This window comes from Daphnia pulex, chromosome 8 (genome assembly GCF_021134715.1).
Source record: "Daphnia pulex isolate KAP4 chromosome 8, ASM2113471v1".
NCBI lineage: Eukaryota > Metazoa > Arthropoda > Branchiopoda > Diplostraca > Daphniidae > Daphnia > Daphnia pulex.
Window position 1 is genome coordinate 4556935 of NC_060024.1, and position 11886 is coordinate 4568820.

Consider the following 11886-nt stretch of genomic DNA (forward strand, 5'->3'; position numbering starts at 1 on the left):
AACGACGAGTTTGAGTGTGTCCTTTTCCGAACGAAGCCCACTCCACGTTGCTGTTGGAAGTGATACCAATTCCATCAGATAAGCTGGTGCCGTGCCCTGAACACAGCGGAAGGCAAGTGTGGCGACCTTAAAGTCGATTTGGTACCGGATCGGCAGCCAATGTAGTGCAGCCAACTGGGGGGTAATGTGCTCCATTCTTGACGTCCTGTTGATCAGTCGGACCACAGAGTTTTGGACTGACTGAAGCCGGTCAAGTTGCTTTCCAGGTAAACCAAGTAAAAGCGAGTTGCCATTGTCAAGGAGAGACAGGACAAAAGCAGAGATAAGACGAACTGTTGCACTTTGGTCCAGGTACTTTCTTATAAGACCAATTCGATGGATGTGATAGAATGCACGTCTACAAATATCGCTGACATGCTTCTCCATGTTGAGACTGGCGGCAAACGTGGCTCCAAGGTTACGGACCAATCGAGACGATGTGATGGACTCACCACACAGTTCAATCACTGAATCAGGAACAGTAGTTTTCACATCCGATACCGTGAGCACATCGGTCTTTCCTACGTTCAGCATCATCTTGTTGACAATCGTCCATTATTGAATAGCAGCAAAGTAGTTTGCCAAAGTAGAGCAGACTACTTGTTGAGAAACACCTCCAAGAAGTAGACGACGAAAAGTGCGAAAAATCTTGTAGAGCTGCGAGTCATCAGAAAAGAAGTGGGAATCAACGCCAAAAGCACGAAACAGTTGGTAAAGAGGCGTAGTGTAAAGAATGAACACGATTGGTCCCAACACTGATCCTTGCGCCACACCAAACAGTAAGGGGACGAGCGCAGAGGTAAAGCCATCAATAAGAACCGCTTGATGCCTGCAAGTGATAAAGGACCGCATCCATTCCAGCGCCAGGCCCCAAATTCCAAATGTTGACTCTAGCCGCCGAAGCAAGATGCTGTGGTCAATATGGTGTCAAATGCTGCACAAAAGTCCAGAAGCACCAGCACTGCAGCGTCTCTAGCATCGACAGCCAGAAGCATATCGTTGTAGACACGAAGAAGAGCCGTTTCAGTCGAATCGTTGGCCAGATATGCTGACTGGACAGGGACAAAGAGGTTATTGCTAGAGAGATGGTATACAAGCGTAAAAGAAGCAAGGCGCTCCAGACATTTTGAAGAGAAAGCAACATTCGTTATGGGACGGAAATTGTTGAAAAGTATGGGACAGAGATTAGGATTTTTTATGACTGGAGATATAAGACCAATTTTGAGCTTTGAGGGAACACACCAGTGGAAACAGATAAGTTATACAAGGAGGCAATCGGTACAGCAAGGACATCAATGACTGTTTTCAGGAGAGAAGTCGGGATTGGGTCAAGAGAACACGATTTTGTTGGGCATAGTTTAACCATTTCAATCACATCACTATGTGAAACTTGAGGAAACTTAAGGAGAGAATCTTTACCAGGAAAAGCCATCGCAGCAACATCCACTTCGTCGTTGGCCCCAGACAGTCGCGAATCCAGTTCAGCTCGAAGTTTGGTCGGTTTGTCAGCAAAGAAGGCGATGAAATCATCAGCCAGTTAGTGCAATGAGTCATGCTCTGGAAGTTTCCTCGCCGGTTTCACCAGAAGCCGATCACCAACTGCACGAAACGGATTCCTCCGATCAGCGCCGCAGTCAAGTATCATCCTACTCAGCTGCTTGGTCTTGGCCTCGTCAAACAATAATGTGAGAAGGTCGCGGGCATCACGCAGTAGTTGCTTGTCAATCTCTAATCTCCGACTGATCCATCTTCTCTCAACCACACGTGCTCGCCTTCTCGCTTCTTCAACCAATTCAGAGCTCCAAAAATTCTCTGGTTGAATCGTGATAACACTTTTCTTTAAAGGTGCATGTTTATCCAGTAAAGACGCCAGCCCTCGATCGTATTGCTCCATCAACTCGTTTACATCATCAGCAGGATCCTGTATTAGCGGCAGCTCCAACAGGTCACTCCTAAGGCCGCAGTATAAATTTTTTTAATTGATCTGAAAATGATGCTTTTTCTCGACCGAACAGGGCGATGAGCTCGTACCAGTAACTCAATGGCCAGATGATCACTGAAAATACCGCCGACATTGCAACTAGAGATCAGGTTGTCGGTCACGCGCGAAAGAATAAGATCCAGTGTGTGTCCCTCAGTATGAGTGGGGCCTTTCGCATGCAGACACCAGCCGAATGATTTGAGGAGCGATGAGAACAGAGCTGGAACGTTTTCGTTCACATTATCAACGTGAGTGTTAAAATCACCCATAAGCAGAGTCTTTTTAGTAGAGGAGGCCAGACGTTCTAGAAATGAGGTAAATTCAGTAAAGAATCGGTTGATGCAGTTTAGTGGTGGTTGATAGATAACAAGAAGATCAATAGAGACCGAATTTACGCAGAGCATCGTACCAGTCAGTTCAAATGATGTGCAGTCACCAGCAGCTTTAACTGCTTCTGAATCAAAGGAGCGAAACGTGTCCCTATAAACAATGGCTCCACCTCCTCCCCTTCCAGTGCATCTCGCCGAGTGGACAAATAAATAGCCAGGTGGACAGGCTCGCCTCAGCAGATCGTCGCCATCCTTTGCACTCTTCGCCCATGTCTCGGTGATGGCAAGCACGTCCATCTCTCCAACAACACTCAATGTGTTGTTGGAGTCGAGGAATTTGGTTGCATTCACGTAACCAAGAGGCAGGAACTGCTTCAATGCGTATTCCCGTCTCACTTGTGCCCCTGCACGATAGCTACGTCTGGTTAGCGGAGCGGAGATGATGTCCAGTTTTTTCCATACAATAAAAACATCTTTCTCTAGCTTCGGGCTAATTTGCGGAGAATGACACAAGGCTCGGATAAACAAGGAAGTGAAGGAGCGCGTAATTGCCATCGGCACAATGGCGTCTTCCAGATCCTGGCGTGCAGGCAGAAAACAAGAGATTTGCACACTCACAATGAGAGAAAAATGGACTCAGACCAGCCAAAAAGACTTGACATTCAGGTTCACAGTCCCTAGTTTCACAAATGGTCAAAATTTCAGACACACAGACTTGCTAGAAATACACAAGAATAAACAATGTAGTGGGAGCTCAAAAAATGTGCTGCCAGTACGGCGCGACTCAGTTCTCAATCAACTGTATTTGAACTGCCTGATTATCCAAGTCATCACTAATGACGAGAGATTTTGGACTCAAGGCCCAAAACATAATCGTCGCTAAAGTGAGTGACATTTGACTCAAGTTCATTGGTTCTCTAGTAGATCACTAGGGGCCCCACTGTCAGACTCATCCATGGACTGAGTCTGGATCATAAGGATAAAAATACAGAAATAAAGACAAGATGTCCAGATTAACCATGTCAATGAAACTCTACAGATCTTACAACTCCCGAGGTCGACGGGTATAATTTAAATGCCAATAACCCGAAGCAAGACCAAACCAGCTTATTCGAAAGACCTGTTCCTGTGATGGAGCCTAGTTTGGAGTCCAACAAGTCCGGTGTTAGTGGTATTGGAAAGAAGGAGAGAGAGTGGGAATATATTTCGATAAACTTAGGAAGAGGTTAGTAAATTTTCCTTAATAATATTCCTGTTCTATCTATTTTTTAACTATATGTTATGTCTAGACGTACACCATATCTATTTGATCCATCTGGCTATGGCCATACCATACAAAACAGGAAAAATGGATCTGTTATTTGGCGTTGCACTGTCCGACCAAAACAAAATGATTGTCCTGCTCTGGTCTGCCAAGAAGGTTTAATATATACCACCACTAAGGAACACAGCTTTAGCCTGGATTAGCATAAGAAGATGGCTACCATACATACCTTCTACCTCCTATACCAAGATACAGAAAGTATTTGTGGTATTGAAGACTAAGGCCGGTGCACTCTGTATAGATCAACTGGACAAATTTTTTACGTATATTGAAAATACCTGGATGAAGACAAAAGATATTTGGCCACCGTCTGTCTCGTCGATTTTTTTACAGTTAATACGAACTAACAATGATGCCGAATAATGGCAGAACAAAATAAACCTAAAAGGTAAAATGGCTGGGATCCACTTCTATAAGTTGGTTCCTCTATTACTTAGAGAGTCTGACTTTGTAGAAGTAGAGGCCCTCTTTTTAAAACAAAACCAAACTACGCGTGTCACACGACTAAGTAATGACCTGCTTCAAACAAATCTTTTTAAGCTGTGGAACAACTATGATTCAAAAAAGAATAAAGCCCCTTGGGTGCCTTCGGGATTTAGGTTTTGTTTGGCTAATGATTAACAGATTCTAACTCTCCACTTTAGACTATGACTTAGTTTTCTTACCATGTCTCACCATTTTATTTTCGTTTGTTTACATTTACCCATTAACCTAATTTAGCGCCATCTGCTGTCACATTATGAACTATATCAGAAAAACAACAGCTATCAAAAAGTAAATAGCCGCTACTTCAATTTTTAAATGCATCGAAAAGGTTAAAAGAGTCCCATAGTTTTTTTTAGGTTATGCAGTGTCTAATAAGCTCTATACCTAACTTTGTCATGCCTTATGGTTAAAAACTTAACATTAAAAATACCCTAAATCGTGTTTTTCGGATTTCCTCAATTCTGATTGTTCGAAAAAATTCCAAATAAAGACTTTCAGGGTGCCTCTCTCAGCAGACTACTGTAACTTCTGCTGCGTTAAGAGCCCCTAAACCTAAAAAAACGGGGACTGGCTGCGATGCCTTCGTCACCCTTTTCTAAAAATTTTAAACCCCCAAAACCCCCAATTTTGGCCTGATTGAGTGGTGGACTCAGTGTTAAAATTCCGTACTACAATTAGCTGAAACAGTTAGGAAATATATTAAGGGGAAAAAATTCGAGCTGATTTTAATGTTAATTATTTCAATTCAGATCAGAAAACGCCCTAGCTTGGAAAATAAAAGCTGATATCTGCTTTTTTTATTCATTATTAATTTTTTGTAAACGTCCCTACCGTGTTTACAAAAAAATATCGCCATTTCCTGCCCCAAGGGAAGAATGGAAAGAAGAGACGAAGGAAGAAACTAAGAGGAGACAAAGGGGTCAGCGGGGTTCTCTTTCCTCGGGGCAGGATTTTGTCTTTGAAAACAAAATGCCTATTACTTAAAAATTAATAATAAAAAAACTACAATGACCATCGAGGGGAAATAAATCTTAAACGATTACTTGATAACTAAGGAATGTAGTTATCTAATTAAGAATAGCAACTGAAGATTATTTCAATGGGAAATTTAAAAACTAAAACGGGCGAAACTCCATAAGCTGCCATGCAAGAACTGTTACTGGTCCGTGTCAAATCGATTTTCACAATTTCATCGAACTGGCAACTTCAGACGTTAGCCAACTCTGTTTTTTTACAATGTTCATTTACACGAAATTGTGAAATCAAGAAAAACTGCAAAAACTGCAAAAAAAAGTCTGTCAACTCGCCCCAACTACGGGGCAAGTCGGCTGCTGACGATTCTGCATTACTTCAAAATTTCTAATTCAAATTTCGAAAACTTTCAACTCAGCATCTGGTGAGAAATCTGTATGAAAACATTCCCCTCAAAATTTCTGGCAACTAACCCCACAGGGTGCTTTTCGAACAAATAAATTTATAACTAAAAGTCTTTTTAATGTAGAACTGTCGGGTTTCTTTTAAAAATAAGACAAGCATTAATTTTTTTTTCTAATGGGTTCTGACACTCTTATAGTTTTATACCATGAGAAAAATAAAAAGTGCTGAGAGGCCAAAAAAAACTTTTTGCCGTTGATTTTTTCTTTTTGCTATATCTCCTGTTGAGGAAGTCGTATACTTTCGAAATTTTGTATGAGCAATCTGGGTGTTGTCTTTCATATTTGGTGTAAAAGGCTTGATTTGTTTTGGTCTGTAAGGGGTCTAACTAGCAAAACGTCAACTTACCCCACCTGCCAACTAGCCCCCCTCTCCCCCTATGCTATCCACCATACCATAATCTAATGAATACAAAAATTCAGAGAGGTGTGAAAAATTCGATTCGTGCAAAGTTTAGAATTGTCAAAATCATTGTTTTGGCTTTGGTTATTTTTAGTTATTTATGCAAGTTTGTTAATTTACGGTTGAGCGCACATGGGAACTGCCTTGCGAATCTCAACAGGATAGACCTATATACTGGATTTTAAAAGTCCCTTTCAGGATTTCTTTCTGTAAACTGCCTCCACCAAAAGGGGGTGTTTCGAACGCTTTGAGTCGGAGATCGCTTTTGTAGAGATCTTAATGCTTATTCCATGTATTACCTTCACAGCACATATACATACAGAAGTATAATATAAAGAAGAGTACAAAAGAGGGTCTTACTCTCGAGCTTGAAGGAGAGCTGAAAGAACTCTGATTTCAAGTGCCAAATCCGCGAGTATTTATACTCAAAAGGGTCGTTGCATGAAATTTTGATTTGTTTTAAACATACCTGGTTAGAATCAGTTTTTTACGCTGATTCTCATGGTATTTTTAAAATAAACCTAACTATGTGTATTTATAATTCAAAGTTCAAATAAGCGACTCCCATTTCAAAACGGCAAGCGCGGCAAGAGCTCCCATTTACGTCCAAGCGCAGTTTGTATGCATTCAATTAATCTATCCATATATAATAAAACAGCAAGCTTTTGGGGGAGGAGCCTGTGTCTGTCACGGATAATGTCACGGATAATGTCACGAACATTTTGGGGGAGGAGCTTATTCATGTCTCAAGGGGGAGGAGCTTATCCTGCCTAAACATGCCCAAACAAATCACCACCAGATGTCGTCGCCGTGATGACGCAATCTTTGATGACACAACAACCAGCATCACCACCAGATGTCTATAGCATCGCCGTGATGACGAAATCTTCAAGTAAGGTACTGGGCAGATTTCCCACGATAAAATCTATTACGGGCAGATGATTAAGCTACAGAAAAGCGAATAGCAAAACAGTCCGACTTTACGCTAGACAAAAGTTCCCCGGATTTGACCGGGGCTCAGGTTACTCGTAGATAACTAAAACATTGAAATACTTTTTCCAACACAAGAGAATCACACATATTGCGCAGCAACCCTGGTAGCACACTTACATCCATCGTCTATCATATAGATGTCTTAATGTCTAAATCAAATCTGATCTATCTACAACCTAAATTGGATATCACATGGATACTCAATTTACTACGGCCTTATGCTATCTTCGTATAGATGTCCTATAGATCTACGTTTCTCATACGATCACGGACATCCATTTGTGTCTACAAATTAGACGTTTAACAGACAGACGTAACATGACGTCTGTGAGATGTCCAAATTATCTGTCCACAGGATAGATGAGGAAGACAAGGACTTTAAATTTTCATAATTTTAACTGCTAGTATTAATTTAGAGTCGTTGAACCAAATACAGTTTAAATGTAATATAGAGTGGTGTAGTGGGTAGAGCACTGGAATACCACTCCAAAGAACGTGGTTTCGCGCCCATGGAGGAACGTTTCTTTTTTCCTTTTTGCTTAAATTTAAGTTTTTTGAAGACGGCTGTAAGCCGTACCCATTTGGATGTCTTAAAGCGCGACATTAGTATAGACATAGGCAATCCTATGGACGTCGAGTTAAGATATCTCACTCGGCTGAAAAGATGGGCGACGTATATCCTCTAGATAGAGGCGTGCTACCAGGGAAGTCTCATAATTGCTTTTCTTAAGTTAGTTTACAGGTATAGGCTATACACAGGAGGTGCTCAGCAGGCCAGCACTATAATATAATATGTTTCATGTGATCGTCAAGGGAAGCGAGACTGATGGTTAGCTTGGTTAGTTTTGGTAGCGCAATAGTTTGGGAATCCCAAAGCTCTGTTGTCCATAGACCACATCCAACTTAAGATAAGCAGAATTTCATTGCGGTTGGATGACTAGGGTACAGATTTATCATTTGAGTTTCATCCGCTTAGATGACATAAATGTAATGAAATTACATTTCATGCTAGAAAGAGTTACAGTGCGCCTTTCTAGCTCAGTGGTAGAGCGTTGATCTCGTATGTAATTCATTAACGTAAGCAAACCAAAGGCCGAGAGTTCAATCCTCTCAGGAGGGAGAATGGGACGAATGGGAGGGAGGAGGGCGTACGAAAAAAGGGGACCCACGTTTTCTGTTTACCCCCATTTGTCACATTCTCCCTCTTCTCCTCGTTCTCGCGCTACCAAGGTGCACAGCCATTCTGCGTTGTCAGATAAAATGGCAAAAGAAAACAGATCCGAAAGAGCCATATTCCATAGTGAAACCACTTCCCATTGAAAGAAGAGTCACTGTGGTTATACTTAAAGTATAGATATCAAAATGTTTATAATTTCGTTCCATTGCTTATTATATTCCATGTACAAAATTGTGCAAAATTGTTCAGAGGTATAATCACATCACCAAACTTCATTCTTTCGAAAATATTGAAATTTGTTTATTAGGCTGCTAAAAAGGGTGGTGTCAGATGAACGTCAATCGACGGAGGTCAATGCGACTATACCACCGGATGATAGCCGTGCTGGTTATTATCGGCGGAAGGGAAGAATATGGGAACGAAAGCGTGCAGAAAACATTCCTTCAATTTCCTTAAAGTGGCTGACACGAATTCGTAAAGCTTACCAATCATATCCGATAAGGTCGCCTTGATAGATTTCCAATCGAACATCACCGTGTTGGGTTTTTCAACCATATCGACTGTTCCAGTCGAACGTTTCGTCAATGGATTGGCGACTCCCGATAATCCTGCTTCCGGATGATCCACATTTTCTTGCTCCATCACCAACACTTCGGTTGGATCATCGGGTGTGGTCATGTCATGATGATGGCCGGGGATACTGGATGCCCTGCTGGTGGTATTGACAAAGGCAACGTGCAATGCTTGGTGATGTGGCGCAGATCGACTTTCAATTTCTACCGCCAACAATATCAGGACAGAGAGGAAGACCACAGCCAGGTAGTTGATGGTGAACATTTCTGTATAAGTAAAAACCCAATTAATTTGCAATTAAATCAAATGTGTGAAATAGCACTATAGAAACTTAATGTTGCAAAGTGAGAAGGTCTTGGAGGAGCAGTGGGCGTATTGAGTTCAAGTTGATGACTGTGATGACCCAACTCGATTTTTGCGCTTTTATATAAAATTTGATGGCCGTGCTGACCTTCCGGCACTGATGGCAAGGGTTGTAAATCGATAGTCTCCACAATATCGCCGGTGGCGATAGCGCCGGGATAGCGCTTTTTATAGTTTCCCCTGTATCGCCGATACCGCTTATACCGATACTATCGCGAGAAACTACCGCCGCTAGCGGTAGCGATACTTAAAGCGATAATGAAAAAAAAAATTCAAGTGCTTACAAAAAATTATATTAGATTGGCAAAAAAATTTAAACAAACTATTTTATTGTGAGAATCTTTCGCTTAGATCACAAAACTTAAGGGAATAAAAATGAAAGTTGCCAAGTCTTCAATAAGGGTTCAAATTAAAAAAAAAATTCGCCCAACCTAAGAAAATATTCTTTTAACAGCAGCGGCGACTTGTATCTTTAAAAAATTTGGAGTATGCAGTACCTATCGAAAGTCTTTGGAAGCCCGAGAGGACCTTAGGCAAAAACGTTGTTTTTGTAGACCTCTCAGTACTACAGTTTTTAACCAAATTCTTTCAAATTTGGTATGTACATTATCACGTACATTATCACATTATCTCATTAAAAACGAAAGAGTAGAATTCCCTTTTTTTCCGCACCCATCCCTTTGTTTTTTCTTTGGCGCGAGAGAAAACAAAGGGATGGGAGTGGAAAAAAAGGGGAATTATAAAATTTCGTTTTTCAACTTAAAATTCAACTTAGATAATATCAATAAAAAAAATTGAAAATCAGACCTGATATAAAGCTAACGCAGGTCTATTTTTTAAAAAAAAAGTCGCGTTTCCCTAGCCCTAGCTGTTCAACTGCAAAAAAAGGCCAAAGTGGCCTAATTTGCATAAGGTCCTCTCGGCTTTCCAAAGACTTTTAGAACGGGTCAAAAGTACTTCGGAAAATGAAAAAAAAAATCAGAAAAAAATCAGAGGTGTCTAAAAGTACTTCGGAAAATGAAAAAAAAAAATCAGAAAAAAATCAGAGGTGTCTAACTACCTCTACCTATGTACATACCAAATTTGAAAGCATTTGGTTAAAAACTGTAGTACTGAGAGGACTGCAAAAACAGTGTTCTTGCATAAGGTCCTCTCGGGCTTCAAAAGACTTTCGGTAGGTACTGTATACTATAGATGACACGTAACACCCTAACACTTAAAGATTTCCGGTATTTTTAATATTCTTACTACTTCTTAGAACCTTGATACTTCAATCCTGATAGGATCAATTGTTAGTTATATTTGTGTTTTCAAAGAAGAATAAAAAATCTTTTGGATCGTCAGGTAAAATTTGCTTTGCCATTGACAATTAATCCGGAGCAAGGTAAGTGACTCTCTGAAATTTGATTCTGCAATTTGATGGTGAAACTCTTAATTTAGGCAATTTCTTACAATGAAATGACGAAAAGTTTTCTGATTTTATCGCTATCGCAAAAATTAGCGGCGATAGAAAATAAGAAAACTTCCAAATAATATGAATATTCATATTATTTTCAAATATACTTCCAAATAATATGAATATTCATATTATTTGGAAATAAGTTAGGTAATGATTACGATTTGAATTTGGATTTCATTGCCGTTTTTCTCTATAATGAGAATGGGATAGTGTTGGTTCCTTTTACCAGTTAAGTATAAATAGATGTGAAAATCGAATTCAACAACACTCACGTCCCGCAGTTCTTTTATCACGAATTAGAACGAATCAAACGAAGAAAACGAAGAACGATCGAGAACGATATAAATTTTATATTGCTGTGTAATAATATAAAAGCGTATTAGATTTAATTGAACATTACTTATTACTGAAAAAAAGCACTGTCAGAAGTGGGATTTGAACCCACGCCTTCTATCGAAGACCAGAATACTAATGTACTACCAAAGTGAGTTCTGGCAAGCTAACGCTTGAGTCTGGCGCCTTAGACCGCTCGGCCATCCTGACATAACTTACGATTATTAGCGAGAAGTATGAATTCTGTACTAATATGTTATTTAAAATGTCTACTCGCCCCAATTCATTTTCAGCAGAAGCTTTCCAAATGTTATAGTTAAAATTATGAAATCTGTTGAACGTAATGAATCCGTAGTTGATGTCAGTCTAGAGATCATGAGGTAAATCGGCATTATTGATGATAGGCCTACGCAGTCCCACTAGAAACGAGTTATTGATTTATTCTGAAGAAGGCTGGCTACCTAGAATGCAGAACCATAATGTTTGGGAGAACGAATAGGACTGAAATGAGAAAAGCGCTCGATCAAAGTTAGTATATTTTTAAAAAAGAATATACATTTATTAATTTTCATTGAAGATTAATTATTCGCCGATAAAACTGCTGGAATTTCTAATAACCTCCAGCAGACGAAGGAGGAGCGCCATAAGAGGCCATACTGATGGAGCTGGTTGGAAATGGGGAACTGGGGCTGATGGCTGGTACGATTGGGCCGTAAGGCGTAAGAGGAGCATATCCACCATGTCCGGAAGAAAACATTGGAATCGTCCGGTGATGAAATTGAGCAACCGCTGGAGTAATGAGAGTTGAGACCAACCTCGCCAACCTCGTCCTTTTCCTTTGGTTGCATCAGTGCCATGGGCTAGCGCCAAGCCAAGCAACAAAAACATTTCAGCGAATTCATATTAACCTATATCTATTATTTAATATATTTCAGTTTTAATATAAAGTAAATATTCATCAAGATTTAACATTTCTTAACTTATAATTTGTAA

The 11886-nt window shown here is 40.2% G+C and overlaps 1 protein-coding gene across 2 annotated transcripts; it reads right to left on the reverse strand.

The window, feature by feature from the left end:
- Window positions 1–8339: 8339 nt before the first annotated feature.
- LOC124199547 lies at window positions 8340–9272 on the reverse strand. Of its 2 annotated transcripts, XM_046595379.1 has the most exons (3): window positions 9074–9272; window positions 8651–9004; window positions 8340–8549 (listed from the first exon to the last, which is right to left on the reverse strand). In XM_046595379.1, exons 2-3 carry the CDS (start codon window positions 9000–9002, stop codon window positions 8503–8505), a joined length of 399 nt encoding a protein of 132 aa, XP_046451335.1. In that variant the 5' UTR covers window positions 9003–9004; window positions 9074–9272; the 3' UTR covers window positions 8340–8502. The 2 variants fall into 2 exon arrangements, with proteins under 2 accessions (XP_046451335.1, XP_046451334.1); XM_046595378.1 differs by having other exon boundaries at window positions 8651–9272.
- Between the last annotated feature and the right edge of the window lie 2614 nt (window positions 9273–11886).

Excerpts from the sequence above, each read along its gene's own strand:
- LOC124199547 (XM_046595379.1), bottom strand. The coding sequence starts at position 9,002 with ATGTTCACCATCAACTACCTGGCTGTGGTCTTCCTCTCTGTCCTGATA. Across the intron at positions 8,550-8,650 it reads GACCTTATCGGATATGATTG|CACGGCTATCATCCGGTGGT; the intron begins GTAAGCTTTACG and ends GATAATAACCAG.